This window comes from Micrasema longulum, unplaced genomic scaffold, assembly GCF_059751315.1.
Source record: "Micrasema longulum isolate JH-2025_06_02 unplaced genomic scaffold, ASM5975131v1 h1tg002669l, whole genome shotgun sequence".
NCBI lineage: Eukaryota > Metazoa > Arthropoda > Insecta > Trichoptera > Brachycentridae > Micrasema > Micrasema longulum.
In genome coordinates, this window is record NW_028279802.1 from 13594 (window position 1) to 37012 (window position 23419).

General features: G+C 29.7%; 1 protein-coding gene across 1 annotated transcript in view; it reads left to right on the top strand.

The window, feature by feature from the left end:
• Positions 1–907: 907 nt before the first annotated feature.
• The window catches only part of LOC148271763 (V-set and immunoglobulin domain-containing protein 2-like), a 38395-nt gene continuing 15883 nt past the window's right edge, over positions 908–23419 (top strand). Inside the window, exons 1-2 of the mRNA XM_088240968.1 lie at positions 908–1083; positions 21062–21202. Of these exons, the coding sequence (XP_088097094.1) occupies positions 21062–21202 (141 nt within the window). The 5' untranslated portion in view covers positions 908–1083. The remainder of the gene's footprint in view (positions 1084–21061; positions 21203–23419) is intronic.

The following is a 23419-nucleotide window of genomic DNA, read 5'->3' on the forward strand; positions in this document are numbered from 1 at the left end:
ATTTAAAAAGTGTCCAGCATCTCCATTTTCACTGTCAGTGTTAAATGCCAGTATAGTTAGTACAATTCTTTTGTTTATGGTGACATTGTATTTCTGTGAACCTTACGTGATTTGAACACTGGGAGAAAAAAGTAAATTGTTTTACTGGCTACTGTGAGTCTATTTCTGATTTATGATGAATCATTACTGTTCTTTTTTATACAGGAGCCCAGATACGTGAAATGCTCAACCATTTTGAATGTGTAATTATCCTTATATAAGACACTATCTCTTACTCTGTGCGGTGGGTTTTTGCTATGTATCCTAATTTTTGTTTTCTCAGCATTGATTTTGAAGTCTTTTATCTCGTGTAGCCATTTCCAAGGTATCAAAGACCTCATTAATTGCTGTTATTTATCGCTAAACAATGCTGATAGCAAATATTTAAGCTAGTGTGTATGAGAGTTTTTTTTATTATATGTTAGAGCACATTATTAAAAACACAAAAAAACAGTAACCAGGCTAACAAAAAAAAAACATTTTTATACTTTTAAGCGTGGTGTTCAGATGTCGTTTGAAATATACGTAAGTTTATGTAATAATATTTAATTATAATTTTTTTGCTATTATTTAATTATGTTTGTGCTTCCACTTTCCATTTTGTTATATCCCAACTCAACACAGAGTCCTTGGCCTCATAGATTTTGGGATACATTAATAATGTAATTTTTTTGTAGGATATAAAATATGTATTTGTGTTTAAAAAAAAAAAAAATGCACTAATTCAAACAAAAAAAATAATTTGTTTTCTATTCTCCTATACTCTCACGCAAAATTAACAAACAAAAATATAGGTTTCTGTCGTAAGAAATTTATAACGTTTTGAAAACGAGGAAAACGTTTTGATGACAAAAGATTTATTTATCATGTTTTTTTTGTGATTGAATTACAGTTCTCTCTGGAGGAGATGTGACCAATCAGAAGAGGTTTCACACGAAAGTAACGGACCAATCAGGTCCGGTTTTTGACTCCACTACACCTACGAATATCACAGTTCAACTTGGCACACACGCTTACTTGCCATGTAAGGTGTCTCCACCTCATGTAAGTAAAAATTATAAATGATTGGTTTAGAGTAAGATAAAAAAACTCATATTTTCGTGAAGTTATTAACGAACAACAATATGACTCCATCGGTTTTTGTCAATGAATAGTAATGTTTTTTTATATTTCTAACAATTGTAAATCGGCATTTGGAAATAAAAAAGACGAAGACGTAACAATAACCAAAAATGCTGACATACATATTAATCTATCTATGCCTAAGGGAGGCATTTAGGATCCCCCAGGTAGCATTTTTTTGTAATAACTTTTATTAATTATAATATTGTTATTGTTTTTTGCATAATCCTACTTCATTATGTTAAGAACGTAGCAAAATTTATGTTTTTTCTGCCGAATTTCTTCAATTATAATTTGTATTTTTAATTATTTTTCCCCGGTGCAAACTGCAAACATTCAATTCGCTTTACAGTTTAATAACCTTTGATGCGTTGTTCAGGTCAACAATAACCACAAAATTCTCGATATCATGCGTTAGACTTAATATGCATCTTCCAACTATAATCAAACTCGCTACACTACCAACTCGCTGACAGGAAACGCGACATCAGTGGTATTCAGAGTGTAACAGAGAGAGAAACAAAATGTCATATGGCACCCTCTCGCAACAGTAGTTTATTTAAAAAAATGTATGAAATTTTCAGAAAAATCGAAATTGTAAGAAACAGTTTTACGAATACTATTATGACAATCAATTTTAAACAATTACTGAATAAATAACAAGAAAACTGAAAAGTACTGTTGCATATAGCTGGACAAAGTGAATAAAAAATTGTATATCTGACGAAAGGTACAAATAAATAATTATAATTACCATTCACCATCTTTGAAAAAGTTAGAAAGGTTTTTTTTAAAGGAACAATACACTATACTTAATATACTATCTGATACGTGAGAATAACTATTGCCGAGTTTATGAAGTCTGTTTAATACGGCATTACAAGTATACACTGTCCGTAAATTGTTACTACAAAACGGTGGCACCTGTCTTGTTATTCTTCCAGGTACCCTAAAGTTGAGAGCGAACAGTTCAGGGCAATCCCATATTGAATTTACAATTTAAAAAAAAAAAAAAGCCTATAATGTAACTACAATTGTTAAGTTTTAACAAATTTAATGTTTTTAGTAAAAAAATGTAATTTAAAAATTCATGACTAATTCTAAGTTTAAAATTTACATATCTTAAGATTTTTTTAGACTCTTTCCAGAGAATTTTGGTGACAATCGACATTATACTTAAATATTAAAATGACTTACCTAACTACTTGGAAAACTATATTGGAAATACATTTGAAATCAACAACCGTGTGAATATATTTATACTCTATGTATTAACTTAACGGGTTTTAATTTTTTTTAAATGAATAAAAAAAAAATAGACAAATACAATGACCATTAACTAGAGCACGAAAAAATAGTGATATTCGTCGAAACAAAGAGGTCTCGTGTTCGGTTCCTGACATGAATGATATAAAATATTTACATGAAAATGTGTTCTTACACTAGAATATTTCAGTCTCTCAAATAGCACCTAAAACGTAATATTGATGATCTTACCTTCATAAAACAAGAATGATCAATATGCGCTGTGGTCGGTGTACTGATGTAGTGCCCAAGGCATCATTAGGTGTGGAAAGAGAATGACGGTTACATATTGTTCAATGAATAGGAATTTCGTTTGTCAAATATTTAAATATAAATTTTATTTTGTTTATTTATTAATAGGATTATAATTCTATAATAAATTAATGAGTCACTAACCGCAGTAAGAAGCTTTGAAAAAAAGTTTGAACTGGTGCTTGCTAATATTTTAGGTAGAAATGTCTTAAGATTAACTATAAAACTCACGACTGATTTCAAAGTTAGAATTGAAATTGATGTTTTATGACATACGGACTAGAAATCACGCCTGTAACACAGAACTTAAAATACAAGCAACGATCCATGGAAAAACAGATGCTCGGTATATGTCTAAGAGACAAAATAAAAAATAAAAAAATAAAGCGTCTACCCTGAGTTACAGATGTCATGGATCATGCAGCAAAATTAAAATGGCAGTGGGCAGGACACTAAGCGACGCAAAATTATGGCACGCAGAATAATAAAGTGGAGACCATAAGCAGTGTTCGGCCATGGTCAGTTTCGTGGTGTGATGGTCAGTGCGTTTTCCTACCATGCAGGAGGTCTCGGGTTTGATTCCCGACATGGTTGATTTGAAATATTTGTTAAAAAGGATGTTCTTACACTATATTTCATACTCCATGGTACCTGAAGCGTGGTGATCATATTACCATCATGTAACAAAAATTATCAAGATATGCTGCAATTGGTATACAGATGCAGTACCCTATGCACCATTATGTGCGGAAAGGGGATGATGATGACCATGGGCAAAAAAAAAAAGTGTTGGAAGGCCACATACAAGATGGGTCGATGACATTGCCTCGATTGCCGGTAAAACATGGAAGAAGAAACCTGATGATGAAGAATGAAGACGTGTCGAAGAGGCTTTTATCCAACAGTGGAAAGAATAAGCCTAAAAAAGAAGAAGAAAAATAATAAAATTAATTGTTACCGGGCGTTTCTTAGTATTTTGATACAATCTCGCTAATATCGACAGGGATTGAGGCTCCCTTTTTTAAAGCAAATTAAAGTTATATGGATAATTTAACAGAGGCAGAATCGTTAATAATGAACAGTCTGCAAAGTACTAATTCAAACTTATCAATGAGATGCCACACACAAGCATGTCCTTATGCAATTTTTTGCTTACATGATAGTGGATTTTGTATATTATGTATCATATCATGTGGTGTTAATGACATAAAGTCAGTAGATAATGGATCGCTAAGTGGATTCACTACTTTTTTTTATTCGTAAAAGCATTTTTTATGTATTTATTCTGCTTGTTTAAGAAAAGGTTTTTGGCGTATATATTGTTGTGCTATATTTTGTTGAAGAGGTGCTAAACTTGCTTTGTTTCCTTGTTGTTCTCAATATGTATAATTTTTTTAATGTAAATATTATTTACGTCCCGAATTAAGTTGTCGTAACTCCTAGGAATGTAATTAAACGTGTCATATTTTAAAAATACTTTGTGTTTTATGATTTATAAATTAAAAATAAAAATAAATTGTAAAAACAAAAAAAAAAACATCTCATAAATTGTTCTGTGGTAGAGCCGCAGGCTCACGGATCAGAGGTACGAGATTCGAACACTTTTGTACCACAAATTAATTATCTTTTTTTAATGAAGTTATTTAAAACTTGCTGAAAAAGAAATCAATGGGTTATTTTATTTTATAAGGTAATTCAACAAAGATACAAACAAGAAAACATACAATTTGAAGGAAATCATTGATATAATTTCAAATTCATTTATATCTTTAATTATAGAATTACACAAAAAACATAGAATAAAATTTGTTTAATGAAGTGTAAAATACAATGAAAAATAAGTTGTACGTATATATTAACAATGATTTATTCCCAAAAAAATATTCGCAAAAGTTGGGAGAGTATCCTGAAAAATGACAGTTTTTTTATTCGGCAGTATACTCGTTTATTCTATTCCCGACACATGCAGGCCAAAGGGGTGCGGTATGTAGCGTTGCTTGAGAACAAAGGCAGTTCAAATTTGTCCTGATGTCTAAGTGTTCTCAATCCCGCGTTTTTTTGTATTTTATTGAGGAGGCTAGCTAAACACTAATATCTACTTTAGAATTTAATACATTTCGAAAACAACGCAACGTTTTGTCAAATAATCAAAATGAAAAAGTGATAGAAGTTGCTCGTTATTTGAATTTAAAGAAGAAATAGATATTTATTACTTTTAGAGTTACAATGAACTTAATTTATTTTTTTAAAATAAATATATCGAGTTTATATGATTTTGATTTAAACGAAAATCTTTTTTTTAATACTCATCGTCCTTTCCGCAACCAGTTGTACAAAGAACATTGTATTTGTAAACTAAATGTGGCGTATTTTGATCATCTGTTACATGAAAGTAAGAAAATCAGATTTATAATTAAGGTGCTAGTCGAGGAACAATGAAATACTGCAGTTTAAAAATCCTTTAAAATTTCAAGTGCACCCGCCAGGAATCGAATCCAGCACCACAAAAGTTATTGACGATCACGCCAACTACTTTTAAAAGAGGCGTATTTATTTCCACATGATTTTTTTATTCAAGATTTTTATCTGAGAGCAACTATTGAGTTAAAACCAGTCGTCTAAGTTTCTGGTTCTAAATTCGTTTGATGGTTTTTTGAACTGCTATTTTGAATTATTCCTGGGCTTGCACCTAACGTGTGATACTGATTACCTTGCCACTGGTAAACCAGAAATAGTGCTCTATACACCATCGACTGCTTAAAATGATGATGGTGATAGTAAAATGATATATTTATTTTATTTTTTACTATTGTTACAGTTATGCAATTCTATAATTTTTTGTTATGTATTTATATTTGTATTTTTTTTTTTTATATTTATGTTCAAAATATGCAATTTATGCCGGTTATGAAAAAATAAATAAATTAATAAATATTTAGGGTAATCACTAAAACACCAATAGTTATAAAAATATACAAGTGAGAACATTTATGAAGTATTCAAGATTGTTAGTGAAAATAACTATTAGAGGTTAATTGTAAATTATTATTGAAATAAAAGACAAGTTTTACTTAAATTGAGGACATAAGAATCTTTTTTGTTTCATAAAAAAAAGTGGAATACTTTTAATAAATTACGAATAAATGGGCTACTTGTTGAAAATTAAGTATACCAAAAACAGTTTGGATATTTTCTTGTCAGCTGGCTTCATAAATTTTTAACATAATATGTTTTTAATTATATAATGTCTTTAGCCTTGGTACTGTTTGATTTTCATGTTTAAATATAAATTAATCAGAGGTTTTTTATGGTCTTTCTGATATTTGAATAATAAATTAGTATAATTCGACGATTTTCCGAAATATAAACTGTACGAAAAACGTTTTAATATGAAGTAATCACGTGACAGCTGTCCCGAAATGATTAATCTTTGTTGATTCATCAATTTTGGTATAATTTCCTTTCAATATGGTGGGCCCCTTAGCTGGTTAAAAAGAAAATGTCCGCTTATTTAGGAAATTATTTTTAAGATAACATTTTTTTCTTTTCTAAGAAATAAGACTGTAAATATTAGTAGAGACGAGTGAAAAAATAAATATCTATCTATTGATTGCAAATAAAAAAATTGTTTTGCAAAAGACAGCAAAAACATTTTTGTTAAGAGAATATGGAAGCCTAGACATTTATAAATATTTTGACTTGTCATTGGCTGGTTTTCATGACTACCTTACATACTGTGTACCATTCACCATTTTTCCTATATAACATCCACATTTCCTTAACTCTTCCATCTGTTGACTTTTGTAAAGTTGAACAAGCTGAAACCTTTATTGATGGAGATGAGATTTATCCGGGTGACATCAACTAGGAAACGCATAAAAATACTTCTAAAATTTATACTTCTTACACCTTTTTGAATAAAATCAACAATATTTCATTTAAGTAGATATGTCTTAATGTTGAAAAAAAGAAAAATTGTACTTTACCCACACGGAATATTAAAAAACTAACCATTCTGCAATTTACACATCCATTTTTCTTTATTAAAAAATATATGTTTTGAAATTAACTCTTAAAATACATGTGCATTTTTAAACACAAACGTAACGAATGTTACATAATGTGTAAAATAATTAATTAAAACAGCCATCGATAGACCATTATCTCCTTAAATAATATTTTACTTTTTCAGAAACTTCTAATAATGATTAATTGTTTAAGTTTTTACAAATGAACATTTTGTTCTTCTGCGGGATTATTGCTAAATGACAATTACTCTCAATAAACTAATAAAAAGTGTTTTTTACATACTTTAACTTTCAAAAACGCAAGCAAGAAATAAAATTAAAAAATCAATATGCATATAAATCAACTAATATTGATACTTAATTTTTATTATAATTATAAACATACGATTATAGTTTTATTCTTATTTGATTGATAATTTTTTATCAATAACCGGGTTTCGACGTGAATAACATCGACAGACTGGTGGGAGACTAAAAAAAAAATGTTATATGAAAGTGCAAGCAGGGGTTGTAAATTATATTTTTAATTATTATTGATGTATAAAATAACAAAACATATTAATATAATAATAAATTTACAAATAAGATTGGAATAGAACTATAAAAGTATTTTTATTACAATAACTATTATTAATACTAATTTTCTATGAGAACAGGGAATAATAAGAGAAAAAAACGATAGATTAAGGAAAATGTGTCTTTAATTATTTATTTTTTTCGAGCTGTGAATTTACTAAAACTTTATCAGAAATGACAAGAACGCTAGAAAAGAATTAGTTCTGAAAATAGATTCAAACCAAGCACTTACAAAACATATTATTAGTTAAATATTCCAAGATTACGTAAAATTAGTCCAAATATATAAATCATTGATAGCGTTTTACAAGTAAAATGAAACGAGAAATACTGAAGGAAAAAAACTAAAGGCGAATTATTTCTAGAAGCTTAAGTGACCGTGCAAATTTTGAACAAAGAAATATCGGCCCTAAAAGCGCACAAAAATACGTTATCAACGTATCGAGTAACTAAGAAAACAAATAAAGATCTTTTTCGTGTGATGTAAGCATTATTACAGACGCCATAAGCCAGCCATTTTGTTAGCTTTTTAGTCGCCATCTCGTGGACCGTGGCGGCAATTATTTTTCCAGTAATGGCTGCAATTTCGTTCGTTTACTAATTTATTGCTCGTTTTATTTTGTTTTATGGGTTTTTGGCTTTCGAAGATTAAACATTTCTAATATTTTGATTAAAGTACTTACATACCAACGTAGGAAATGAGAAATTTTACCAAAGTGACGATATTTTCAATTTTTAAAAAATTCAATTTGAATAAAATCTATTAAAAAGTTTTAAGACCTTACACATAAATATGGTCCATATTTTGGATTTGAAAAAGTCACTAACTCTGGAAAAGACAGTTTTAAGTTGAATATGTTCTTTAAGAGGCAAAATTCACCAAGGTTACTTAGAAAAAAATGTGTCAGTCGAAATAATTTGATTGTGAAAAACAGTGGTGTGACTTGCAATAAAATCTCAACAAGAATAAATTACTAAAGGCAGATATAATTTATTTACAGTTAAGGCAAACTTTAATCAATTTATAAGTTTGATAGTTTTTATCCTGAAAATAATATTTTATTTAGGTTTAAGTATTTGTTTAATGAAATATAAAACAACTGATGTTAAAAAAATATTCATAAAACACGTAATTACCAAATACTAGCCATCTTGCCACATTAAAAACCTTCCAGATATATGAAAATATAACTTGAAGAAAAAATTACTGATGAAATTTTACAAAAAAGACATTGAATAATTGCGTTGTGGACATAAAACTTCGAACTCCGAAAAATCAAATTTTTAGAGTTCTACAAACTTTTGAATCAACTTATTTTTCTTTTAAAAAAAATAAATATTTGCGTTTTTAATATTTACCCAAATGTTGTCCGAGACACAAGCCATGCGACTACAATCCTATTCTTAATGGGTTAGTGACTTTTGCTTGAACAGCGACGATATACAGAGTGGTGAATGTTACCAACGACCACCAACGACAATTAGTAAATTGTCGTTGGTGGTCGTTGGTAACATTCGGCAAGCGCTCCAGAGTCGGTATAGTATTAAATTTGTAATCAAATAAAATACATTTTTAAAAATTTAATTATAGCAGGGACATTCTCAAATAAGCAAATTTTTTTAAATGCAAAAATAATATTTTTATTATTTCAATAAAAGACGTTAACTTTGGAGTTTTATTTTTATACCTGCTTCTAGATAATTCTCTCGTTATTTAAAGCGAACGGCTAGACTTTGAAACTTTCTTAGAAATACGAGCTCTCACTAATAACTTTCAAAAAACGTCTGAAATATGATTACCTCTCCATTTATTCGTAATCACTCATTACGGTTCTTCTTTGTTCCTTCCTATTTTCCTTCAATTTCCCTTCTACCCCTCCGAAACTCGTGAATAATAAAAGATATAAAAAATATTTAGAGAACAAGACAGGCAATTCTTGAAAGGCTGTTATATTTGGTTAAGAGATTTCGCAGATTGAGAATAATTTCATATTACTGATAAATCAACATCAAAACATTTTTTTTGGTATTATTTTTTTAAGTTCTACTTTATAGTTCTAAGCTAACAATGATATATATATATATAACACTGTACTTAAACAGTGGTTACAATGATATATATATATCTCTATACATTATTACTCTAGAAATGATTAATTGCATCTGTCCTCTTGTACGGGCCCATTCTGCCCGCAAAACTCAGCTGCAGGATCCCCGACCTCAAACCATCCACCTCACCCGACCACCAAGTAGCCGGATTACAGAAGACGCCATACTTCCAGATGACGAGATTGCCAAAAACTTTGTATATATTGGGTGTGTCGCAATCGGATCCTCACAAGTGTATTTTTTTTCGTTTCAAATAACAGATAACATATTTATATAAAATTTGGATACTTTGCTCGCTGGCTGAAAGCTGACAACTGTTGATCAGCTGTTAATAAATAGTTTTTATTTTCAGATATGTTAAAAGTTCCTTTATAGTAAACAAATATCAATTGAACCCATAAGTTTCATTTTGTGAAATTATACTTTATACCTAGAAGAAAGGTGTTTTTTCAATAGTGGATAATCGTTATTTATGTATATGCCTCGAGCAACTTTTTAAGAACTAGGCAATACAGACCATTTATTCTTCCAGAATGCAGGATAAATTTACAGTAGATGCTGCCTGTGGGGAGAATTTTCGGTCTGTTGAACAGCCTACCGAGAGTAGTGTATCTTTTCTATCCCGGAATTACCAGTTTTAGGCTCTTTCTCTCTGACTATGTATCATAATGTGTATTATTAACTTTTTCGTCATTGTTGGCTGTTGTTTTATGGACCTTAATAATCTTTTGTGCTTTTTTTATCATGTTTTTGAAGTTAGCTAATTATATCATGTTTGTTTGTACATTGTAGTTAACAGTAGTGCGTATGGTTAATTTAAATAAATAAACTTAATACACCAACGTGTGCATATTTTGAGCCAGATTAACTTTGTAAGTAAAAATAAATTGAAAAACGTCAATTTTATTTTCTGAAGATCGAAATGAGTTCAAGTATAACCATTGTTTCTCTGTTTTTAAATTCTTTATATTCCTTTGTTTCTTTTGAATTACCTTACTGTTTCTATTGAGCTAAAATATATCATCGCTCAAAGAAAAAGCGAGTAAGTGCTTTCGCGATCTTGGAAATTTTATTTTAAAGCGAAGAGTTTTTTTGAAACATAATTCCGCCTCTCGGAATCTATTACGATTTTGTATGCCGTAATAGAAGACCTTTTAAAATAATGATTTATTTTGAATCGATTAATCAAAGAGGAAAATATTACACATAAAATAACATTGGAAATTTGGTATAATTTAGAAATTATTTTATATTTCCACTAAACGCAGAGATTTCTACGAAGGTCCATAGTCGAAATTTTCTCCCCTTTTCTAACACTACTCAGATAACGATAGCCAGCAAACATAATCCTTTGTAAAATATAAACCTTGTGTTTTATAAGTAAGGTCAATAATTTAATTACCATAAAAACACTTGATCTTATAATTACATTAACTAAATTGTAAAAATTATAACTTATTTAAGATACTTGAAAACATGAGTGGATAAATGTTTAAGTGAGATATTTGGGGTTGAGGTTTTAAAAACCAGTTCAACAATTCATAAAACTATAATATATAGTTATATTAGAACACTTTTTTTTCTTTACGATTTTTTTTTTCAATTCAATGTATTTTTAATTTTATGTACATTTCTCCACATACTTGAAGCCGTTTTAAAAACCATGGGAAAGTAATTTTAGTTTCACTCATACTAAAAAGAATTTTTTTAAAAATAAACGAGCTACTGTTTTGAAGTATTCCATTTCGTGTATCGTGATTTTTATTGAATTAAATTTTTTCCCTTTCCCTTTGATCAAGTATTTGAAAAATTACGTAGAAGGCCTTTGTCAAATTTTAACTTCATGTGGCAAATTAAGGTTTTTTAATCCTATGATGATTCATTACTTATTTAAAATCAACGTTCACTATAAATAATCAATGGTTTCGTCAATAAAATGTCTTAGAATTATTACTTGAGATATAGTAAACTCTTTTATCGTGAACACATTGATAATATTTCAAACAAATCTCTTACTTTTTGGTTTTATCAACATAATGACGACGGACTTCAAAAATATTTATTATCATTAGCATTCGCTTTTCACACCTAATTTTTTTTTTTTGCACCACAACAGGCCAGGAGGCCTAATTACAGTGGTAAATTACATCACAGAGGACCCAGGCTTGAGAAAAATCAAGTTTTAATTTTTCTGTTCTCACCGGGAATCGAACCCGGAACCTTCCGTGCTTGAGTCAAGCGTCTTAACCACTACACCACGGAGGCCAGCTAATGGTGCATAGATCACTGCATTGGTACTCCAATTGCAGCTTATTTGGATATTTTTTGGTACATGAAATTAAGAAGATTAGTCTTACACTTCAGGTACCAGTCCAGAGTCTATAAAATCTTCTTGTGTGAAAACACCCCTTTAAATGAATATGCAATATCAACCATGTCTAGAATCGAACCCGCGATCTTTCATGGTGGGCATACGCGCTGAATGATCAAAAATTTAAATACCACTAAAACTCTCTAATGCTTACTAGTTCGACTTCTTCTAGAATATGCTTCATCAATTTGGTATACATTCTATAGGACTCATATTGACCATATCAAGTGTGTCCAACACCGTTTTTAAAACAGAAAAAAATATTCAAAGTTTTGAGAATGTTCAAACATAGGCAAAATGGTGAATGTTACTCGGTGAGTGAAGTGGCCACTTAAATCAGCTAATATTCCCTTCTCAAAAATATCTTCCCTCTCTGTTGCAACAAATTTTAAAAAAATGTCTTCACTGGAGAAACGTAAAACTGAGATGGACCTAAAATGCATTTTCAAAATACTAAATGCAATAAATGATGTCTCATTTTTGTTGTAATCAATTTTTGTTCATGTTTAAAACCATGTCAACAAAAGTCAAAATCTGCTATTTATCAAATCTTCAAAGTGCAACTTTTGTTTTTATCCCCTTTATCCAGAATGTGTATATTAGTCCATTTATCACACAACTTGGAATTCTTTGGAATGGATCTTCAGGTTTTACGTAGATTTCTTTGCTACCAAAACAGTATGTGATGAAGGCGGATTGGCATGGTTTAGCTCGAAGTCTTTTATGTTTATCGTGTTTGTTAATATACTGTATACCATTATTTTATTGTCCTTTTTTGTCTTTGCTAAACACTTTAATTTTCTTTTGTTAAGTTTTTTGAATGTTTTTTTCTAATGGAATCGCCTTTCCTAGGAAATTGCTGAAAGCTCGGTTAATGCATTTTAAAACATCAACTAAAAAGCTGCTTGTAGTAGTCGTATATAATTACAAAATAATTTTTAATTTTTATCAATTATTATTGTGTACTTAATATTCCTATAAATTATTAGAACTGCTGATTTTTGGCTTGTTCATCACCGAACTCTATACGGCAAAACGGTCATATGAAGTTGTTATATTAATAATATTGTGAATTTAAACTAACGATTTTAATTTATTTTTTTATATAACAATAAAATTAAGGGCTCAACGAAAGGTTTCACGAAAAACTTCACAATATTTTAAATAATCCCACTTCGCCTGTTTATCTGAGAGAGCTCATCCAACCTCTTTCACAACACGGACTATCTCTTCGTTCTAGTAACGAGAGAACTCTTTTAATACCCCGTCATCGCTCTAATTTTTTGCCTCCTCTTTCACAGTAGTAGCCGCTCGATTGTGGAATAATCTACCCACTAATGTTAGAGACGCCCCTTCTTTATTTACATTTAAGTCAAGATTGAAATGTCACTATCTAAATATTTAAATTGTTCCTTTATCCTTCTTCTTTCCTTCCCATCCCCTCTCCTCTCTTCATAGTAAAGTGTTATTTTTTTTTTATACATATATTTATTTTTGTTAATCTTTGCTTTTAATTTTTGTATAAAATTGTAAGATTCAATATGTCCATATATTTATAATTTTCTCAAACTGAACGGTTTGGGTAGGTAGGAAGAAATTGCCTTAAGGCAATATGCCCGCCCTTATATGTATATTTATTGTATATGTATATAAAGTGTCAATAAATAAATAAATAAATAAGGGTGTCTCCACATAGTTTCACAAAAAGCGTTAAAAAACCTATTTAAAAAAAAAATTGATCGGTTTTTCAAGAAAGATGATGGCAAGGAGTTTACGAGTAATTCTTTTCACCAATGTTTTTTTTTAAATTGACACATAAATTTGTGTACAGGGACTACATAGAATTATAGAATTTTACACTCTTAACAATTATAGAACTATTAAAAATATCTTAAATTGGGAGGGTCTAATGTTTTGCATGGCATCCACTGGCACATCCCGGGTTTAAACTTTGCAACTCGGTTATAAGTTTAGACTATACCCTGTCTGCCTAAGCTATAAGTTTAAAGCACTACAATTAATGATGTGAATCATATTTATCCTCAGAGAAAAATATGAATATCTGAATAAAATAAAGGTTTGGACATACGCCAAATATTGTTTTAAAATATGTCTGATCATGTTAAACATAAAATTTACATTATATTTAAAGATAAGTCAAAAAAATAAACACAATGAATTTGTATTTTCATGATTTTAAATATTTTATGAGAAACAAAAACAAATCTCAATGACTTACAAAACAAAAGAAAGGTAAACCAAATAAGAAATTCGGAGGAAAAGGACTATTTAAAATACAAAATTAATCTTCTTTTCAGGGTAGCCATTTTTGTAAATGGGTAAGACAATACCTTTGTCTTTCATTTCCTTACTATCGATTTTCCATCCAGAAACATTTCACTAAGAGATATTTTTTCCTTTGTTATTTGTGAGAAGTTAATATAAAAAATATCTTAGTCAGCTTATTTCGGGTCTAGCCTTGTAAAGTGTATATTAAATAATATAATTGTGCCTAAAAGTTACCCTTGACTTTTAAAACAAATTATTGGAATATATGTACGTATCTGTGATTTTTTAAATGTTATTTAATTTGTCAGAAAGTAAAAGGTTTTCTTTTTTTTACTTTTTAATTCTTACATTTTTCTTATATCCATATTTTTTTCTCTTTTTATTATGCAAAGTTTCACTTTTTATTTTGCATTGCAGCATGCTTTTTTTGTTTCTACATGTGTACAAAAAAAGTGTTTTTTATTTTTAAAATAACTTACTATGTTTGTACTTACCTGTATAATTTTTGTAAATGCCCCTTGGGCTTATTGTAAAATTTTTAAAAAAAGACACTTAAGTTCTATTTCTATCTTTTCGGTAAAATTTTTTTTTCTCTGATTGTCGTTCCTCTCATCATAGCAATTCTCACTTTGTTGACAGCTGCCCTGAACAAGGACTGAGTGCTGCAATGGAACCAGTCACGCAAGTTTTTTAGCCAAGAGATGCGCCTTCTACCCGCACTGCGTTCTCCTATAATCTTTTATTTTAGAATGACTTGTATAATGTAATATTGTTTGCCTTTCATCGTATGCCTAAAGTACTAGAGTTTATTTTCTTGATGGTTTTCCGTAGCTCTTTATCTTTTTCCATCCGTTGGAGGACGTCATCGTTTCGGACTCTGTCCACCCATTACATTTTTAATATCCTCGTCTAGCACCAAATTTCAAAGGCTTCGATATTTTTTGAAGTGTCTTTGGTGAGTGTCCATGTTTCGACGCCGTAAAAAAGTATTGAGAAGACGTAATAATAATAAAAATAAATCTTTTTTTACTATAATATACACTGTTATATACACAAAATAATAACGAATGTTAAATGGTGGACTTATTTCCACAAGCAATGTCTTACAGTCTAACCAAAACTAAATAAAAAATACAATAAAAATTACTTTGAAAAAATAAAAAAATTAGAAAACGCAAACAATTAAAACATTATACAAGATAATGGTGTCTTTTTCTAACATTAACTTTATTTAATAAAACATATCGTACAATGTGGAGGTCTAAATTAAATTCTCTACTGCAAAGAAGGTCATGCATCCTAAAAAAGCAATCTCGCGCCATCTCTGTTCTGATTTTGATCTCTTCTGAGTGATTCCATTTATCATTCAGCTAGCATCCTAAATATTTATATTGATGGGCTTGCTTAGAAACTTTCCTTAAAATTTTAAAGTCATTGGGAATGTTTGTGGCTTTAAAATTAATAAACGACAATATTTCCCATCGTTTAAAATAATCGATTGGACATTGGGGCATGAGATGGCATAACTGTACTGTTTTTTATTAATAATTAAGCGGTGCTTTAACAATCACTAAAACTAACGCATTATCAACTCAAGTACGTAAAGTGAACCCATACATAAATATTTTTTCGTGTTAAAAAATTACTTCGGTATTAGTAAGCAAAGACGGCATTTGTAGTTTGTGTCTTTCGTTAGTAAATGGCGGTGCGCCGCTCGCCACAAAAAATTGAATCATGTTTTGATTGTTCGCGCGAATTTATCAAATTCCTCAAATAATTACTTGCGTACTTTGTATTAATTTTTTTATTTTACTTGTATTTTTTACGATAATCTAGTAAGGTAGGGACTGTAAGTTTTCCTTTATTGAATTCACGCCACTTCAGGTTTCACAAAATAAATATATAAACTTTAAAATACATAAATTTCGTAAATGGGGTCTAGAATTCCAATCGTCTATTCGCTTAGTAGCTGCAAGACGTGTTTTAATCTTACTCTTTTTTATTACTCATGTTACTATTTTTTCGAATATCATTAATACAATAAACTTATTTGTCAATTTTTAAAATGTGTGAATGGGGGCTAAATTTCTAACAGTCTATGCCCTTTGTAGCAGCAAGACGTCCTGTAATCTCACTCCTATCTGTTATATTTTTTTATTGATCTTAATTGAAAACGAGGAACTAGAATCCCAACCATCCAGTAGCTGCAAGACGTTCTGGGATATTTATTAATTGTACAGCGCCCTTGAGGTGATTTTCACAAAAATGGCGCTACATAAATTATCTATAATTATCTATATAATTTAACTATATATATATAAAATGGAGTATGTTATCTTTTTCATTTAAACTCAATAATCATAACTGTATATTGTTTTATTGTTAGATGTATGAGGGGATTGAAAGCAAATATAGCAAACTTCCGTTTTGGTGTTTTTGAAAAAAATAACGAAAACTGCAACACGAATACCAAAGAGAGTCTTTATGATAAAATGTTATTTTCACTGAACCTTTTTTTTTTTTAAAGAAATATTTGCGTTCTTATGATTCACCCAAATATTTAATTTTGAGGGCCATTTTCAACGAGTTGTAAATAACTCACTATTAGAAAATGGAATCGAGTTGGGGTAGAGTGGGATTCGAACCACGGACCCTTGGTCCGTGAGTCCGAGACACTAGCCACAAGATCACAACCCGATCAAACTTTAAAATATGAATAGACTTAAACTTTAAGAATCTATTTAAAAGATATGAATAGATTATCTTTAATAGAAACACGAATTAAAAAAACTTTCTAAATCTTTGTATGGCACGGCCATTTTGAAAATTTAAATCTCAAACCTGTCGTTGGTCGAATAAAATGACTGATGGGTATTGCTATGTTTGCTTTACACTATTTTCAAACCATCAGAAGTATGATGTTAATCTACATTTGCAAATTAATTCATAATTTTTATAAAAATGAAGTTTACAAAGTGCAGAATGACATTACAACCAAAAAAAAAATAATTTGGAGGTTGTTATCTTTACTTCCAATGCCCTCAAATTTACTCTCGTTTCAAAGTATGTGAAGAACAGATATTTAGGAAAGAGATATCTGATGCGTTATCCAACCTTGCAACTGCCGGTTAAGCTTTTTTTTATGCAATTTATGGCGTAGCCAAGATACTGAAATGAAAACAAGAATGATTAAGTTTAGTGACGTTAGTAGACGCTTCTCAGGGGTGATTATGCGATGTTATGAAATTGAAAACTGAAAATTAATAACGAACATCCGAGTGATTCTAAAACATCTGACAAAGAGACGTATTTCTTAGTGATATCGAAACACCCCAGTTGTATAAAGTGTTGGGTGTTTAAAAAAAGAAAAATGTCTCAAAAGATAAATTTTAATGAATTTGTGTACTTTTATTAATTTAAATACATTCACAATTTATTAAATACATAATTTTAGATACAAATTCGTAACGTTCAGTTGATTATCTACATTTATTGTAAAATACTGATATTTGGCATAGTTTTTTTCATAGTAATAAAGTTTCTTTAAAAATATATTAACGTGCTAGTTTTCAAGGGGTTAAAAAGAGAATAATTCTAATTTTCATTGACTAAGACCACTAAGGGTGGCAATAACATTGTATAATGTCCGATCTTTAACGGTTTCCAATCAGCTAAAAGTACTCATAAAAGTTATCACCGCTCTCACATCGCCACACTCTACAGTAACTAGAGTAATCATGTCGACTAATAAAAATATGAAGTGGGGGTAACTCTGGATTACTGACTTATAAAATATCACTCCGAATGGCTTGGTGTTACTTTGAAGCAATTTTCTTTGATGGTGGCTTTATCACTTAAGCTCCAGTATTTAAAATGGCTTGAACTACACACTAGACATCGTTATTGTGTTTATTTATTTATTATTAAGATTTCCATATAAACATACATATTTATATATATTGGAGAAAAAAGAAACAAGAAGAAACATTTGATGTATATGGAGGTTTTTTTCATTTCATTTTTTTACATTTGCATTTCACAATTTGTCGCCCAACTAGACAAAATAGTCTATTCAAAAGCTAAAAAAATGTGAATTTGCTGGTTTGCAAAAGAACGGATGTTCCAAGTGAAGCCAAAATATTAGGTCGACAATCATAATTTTTTTCTCGAAGTAGTTAAATAGTAGATTTTTCTCCTACCCACCGTTTTGAATCGTTATTTGATTTAATTCCAAATACAAAAGTATCTTTACAAATAAATCAGCAAACTAAATTTTGTAACTAACTTTTAAGGGATCTAAAAAAATATTTTTTTCTATAACCTACCTTTAAAACGACTTCCATTCATGAAGAAGTAACTCTGCATACTTAATTTGGCCAATGCCAAAGCATCATGCTAAAATTTGGACTAGAATTGTTCAAGTGCTAAAATCCGGAATTTTCCGTGCATCAACGACCTTCTTAAAAAGTAAAATATCTTATTTAGGTTAGACTACGCTTCGATAGAAAGTTAAAAAACACGAAATAATGGGATTGCGTGAAATAAAAAATAGGAAGAAACCATTTTTTTAGTTTTTAAGTTAATGCTCAAAATGGGTTCTTAAATTTAATATAAATAGACTACACCTTTACATAAAACTTATTTGGAGCCTGCGGAATGCATCGTCTTTTTCTATTATCTTTATTTAAGCCTGATTTAGTTTTTGCTTCAATTATTAAATGTAAAAGTATTGAGAATTGTAGACTCTTTGTACCAGCCCCAGATGAAAAAATCGACGGGATTCAGGTCTGGGGATCATGGAGGTTTTGCACCCTTCACGCCAATCCATCGGCATGGAAAAACCTAATGAAAATGCCTCTTTACATTTTGCGCAAAGTGGCGAGGCGCACCATCGCACTGAAAATACACCCATCTGCATACTGCTAATTTGACTTTCTCAAAAATTTTATGCATATTATTTTGCAGAAAATAGACCGTAAAACTAACAGTTTGGCTACACTTGGGACGTCCAGCCCAAAATCAAAATATGACTAAAATTTCTTAAAAATTTAAATAACTTTTAAAAAACTGAATATCGTGGAACATACAGAGAGGTTAAATCGATATGCATTGAAGTTTCACATCACCCTGCTACCAATGATCCACCCTCCCAGTTATACCGTGTATATAGGTGACATTAATTTGTTGATTGCGTTCTGAAATTATACTTCAAATTACATTTCCTTCCTCTAAGTTAAGATTATTAATCTATCGGTCTATTTAAATTGACTGTCAAAAACCTTGGTGTAGTTTTTAAAAGAAATAAGCCTTATTCTTTCCATACAAGAGAAGCCGTTAATTCATAAATGATGGTTTTTACATAGTTGCAAGCTTGGCCAGAGCCAGCTGGGAGTTCTCTTTTAAAACTTCAACGTTCTTTTACAATACAATTTACTAAGACATGGTGAGCTTTACAACTAGTCACACCGTTGTGAATTGCAATGTTTTAGGCAAATTATATTTAATGGACAAGAGCAACTTCACCTGACTAATGCTAGAGCATATAAAAGACACGTTCGACGGAAGCATTCTCAGTTCTAACGAGCTTTTTTCTTTTGGATCTGAAGGTTTAGCGAGTTTCCGAGAATTTCCACTTGAAAAAAGCGTCCTTTTTAATTAAGGGCATCCGTCTACACCTGACTGAAGCAATGTGTTAATCGGATCTAAATAAAGTTTTTAAATATTTAATTTTTTGCAACACAGGGAAAAATATTTTTGAGAAGTAAATATGGAATTTTTGGGTTTTACAGGGCACTGTGTAAAATCAATAATTTTGCCAAACTTCAAATGGCCACATTCCCTAAAAAAACAGATGAAAAAGTTGAGGAAATGTGGATGTTTGTACATCGGCAGTATTATGAATGTTTCACAGTGAATAAAGTGGCCAGTTCAATCACCCAATAAAAGGTTTTAACCCCTGTACATGCCTAGACTTTCATATAATTTTTTTTTAAAGTGATTCCTCTCTGTTGCAGATAATGTTGATCTTTATAACTCCCTTTGAAATGAAATCTAACCGGTCTTTGGACAAACTCTAAATATTGTTTTTAAATATTCATCTTAATGGTTGTCGATCGCGGTAAGAAAGTTCCCCTTTAGGGAGAGTAATCTTTCTTTATTTCCACTCAATCCATCAGAGCTCAAAGTTCTCTTGGGTTATCCCTGATTACTGGAAAACTGAGTTTTTATCAGGTCATGGTTAATGTAATAGAAACATAAATTGTTTTTGATATTGTTGATTCAGCTTTGTGCTGCTGAGGATGTTATGTGACGTACTATTCTATCTCTACTTACCCCAGCAAAGAAAATACATTTTAGTTTGTTTAAATTAACTTTTACTCTACTATTTTTTATTTTAAATAAAGTCAAACAAAACAGAAAACAATGCAGTTTTTTTATCTAAAAATATTGTACAATTAATAATATTTCTGTGTCGGTGTGTCATTATTATCCGTGGCTCTACCCGACCGAGTTTCTCCAGGGTATGCATGGCTACAACAGTTTAGAGACTAGAAGGAATGTGTATTTGACTACACATTTTTATCGATTGTTGCGCGGTATGATCGATAATAAGGGATTATGATTAGGATTGGTTTCTATGTTCCTGATAATTACCTAAGGCAGCGTCAGCATAGATTGTTTCATATTCCGATATTCAGGACCAACCTGCTTATGATTATGCCTGTTGGAAGGGCTACCGCTATGCTAAACAACATCGCTCTGGATATTGATTTGTTCCATGTATCCAAATGGGTTTTCCGGAGCAGGATTCTCCTACTACTTTGACATGAGTCTCTTTCGTGTATTTTTTTATTTTTTTATAATATGTACGAATTGAATATATGTTTGTAATGCATATTTCAATTGAATTGAATTGAATTAAAAATGTATACTTTTTTATAAACTTATAGTTTCATGTTTCTTGTTACAGATGAAGCATTTAGGAAACAAATCAGTATCTTGGATAAGAAGTCATGATGCTCATATCCTTACAGTTGATCGGTACACCTTCATAGCTGATGAAAGGTTTCAGGCCTTTTTTGTTGAAGGAACTGACACATGGACCTTACAGGTAACTAATCAACAGATATTTCCGTAATGCAGAATGAAAAAAAAAAAATTATACGTTACACATGAATTAAAAAATTAAATTCGGCTCTTTTGAAATAATGTTAATTTTTTTTTTAAATAGTCGAAGTATATCATACTGTGATAACTATAAAAAAAAATATTTAAATAAATAAATTAATTAATATTAACATTTATATTAATTAATAACTTAGTGTAATTACATAGCTTGTAGGTGAATATTATTGTACGCAAAATTTGATTTCTGGAAAAGGTCAATATGAAGTATTTATTTGAAAGAAGTATTTTGAACTCTTTTTTGTATCTTATCTTAAGAAATAAAAAAATATTTAGATTTTTAGAAACTATTCAATTCAATAAATTAATTCCATATAGAAGTATGCATATTTAATACCGGGGAATATTTATAAAAAATGTGAATAGACAATATTATTTTGGATGTTTGTAGCACTCGCTTTGTAGTTTATTGTTATATTTTAAAGGAATAAATAAAATTACTTTGTTTTATGAACCACTTATTTATCATCACAACCGACTAGTTTCGGCAACTAACGTCAACCTACCCCACCATAAACGCAATTACCCCCTACTCTATCCTTGTCAACACCCACTGTTCACTGTTTATTTTAAGTATGTAAATTTAGTCAATATTAAACCCTAAACAAGGCAACGTAAGTTGCCGAAACTAGTCAGTTGTGATACTAAATAAACGAATAAAAAATGTTTACGGAACGTTCTCTGGGTCTTGCTTACAATCGAAAGTAAAAAAAGTTTTTTTTGACTGTCTATAAAGAAAAACCGATATTTGCTTACGAAAATGAGTATATTTGCATGAAAATTAAAAATATTGTCATAGGTAACCTAAAATTAAACATTTTGCTTTCATACAGAAAATTTAATTTTACTTTGTGAATAAAATTGAAGATAAATGCTTACTTCTCGTTGAAATTGGGGCCCTGGTTAAGATAGTCTCTATTTAAAATGGTTATACTAATATAAAAATTACAAAAAAAACTAAAACCAGTTATTATAAATGCATCAATATCGTAATGAAATGCTTCCACTCATGAATTGATCTAATAACTTTTTTAATGATTATATTAAATCAAAAACAAAAACGCAAAATTGTAAATAAATATTTTTATTTTATTCTCACAAAAAATTAAGCAAACCCACCTAAACAATGAAGGTGGATTTATTATATAAATGTCATTTTTTTCAAACAACTGTCTGATTCCCTATCTTCACACACTTTTTTTTAACCCGCATTCTACACAACTAATAATAAAGGAACATTGTTAAAAAATCATAAAGACAAAGTCCACAAATACAAAAAATCTGGCATAAACCAATTAAATTGTAATGATTGCGATTCAATTTAAATTAGAAAAACTAATAGAAACTTAATAAAATATTGAAAAAACACTTAAAAGTATCAAAATAATAGTAATTTTTCTGAATTCGCAAATCATCTTGTAGAAAATAATCAAATTTTAATAAAGTACTTTATGTTGAAAATGAAATATTTAAATTAGACATCTTGGAAATCGAAGAAATTTTAAAAGCTTGTTATAATAAGAAAAAAGAAATAAAAAAACAAATAAACACAATTTATTTTAGCCCACTCCTATCTTGTTTCGAACATATTCTTCTCATATTACCATACTTTCAAGAAAAAAACTAGATTTATTTGTTTCATTGGCTACTGATAAAATAAAATAAGGAAAAAATCATTAGTTGTAAACCTCGAGAAAGAAACTTGTTAAGCTTTGAAATTGGCCGGTGGAAATAAAAATAGTGGTTAAAAAAAATAAATTTATTTAGCAAATAACAACAGGGATGGAGAATACCTTAAATAAGGTAATATGGAAGTCTAAGCATTTACAGGGCTAATGACCTGTCATTGGCTGGTTTAAGTGGCCACTTTACGCACTGCGTAATATTCACCATTACTTCTATATAACCATATTTAAGGTATTTTCCATCCCTGTTATTTGTTAATCTTAATGACTCTCGAGGGGGTGAAATCCAGTCTTTTGTCTGCAAACATTTGGACAAACTCGAATATTATTTTATTTATTTTATTACAATGAATAACCACAAAGTTAGTGCTTTAAATACAAAATTTATAGTTTATACATCTTTTTAATAGTTTTATGACTTCTAAAACATATTTTAATATGACGAATAAACGTTAAAA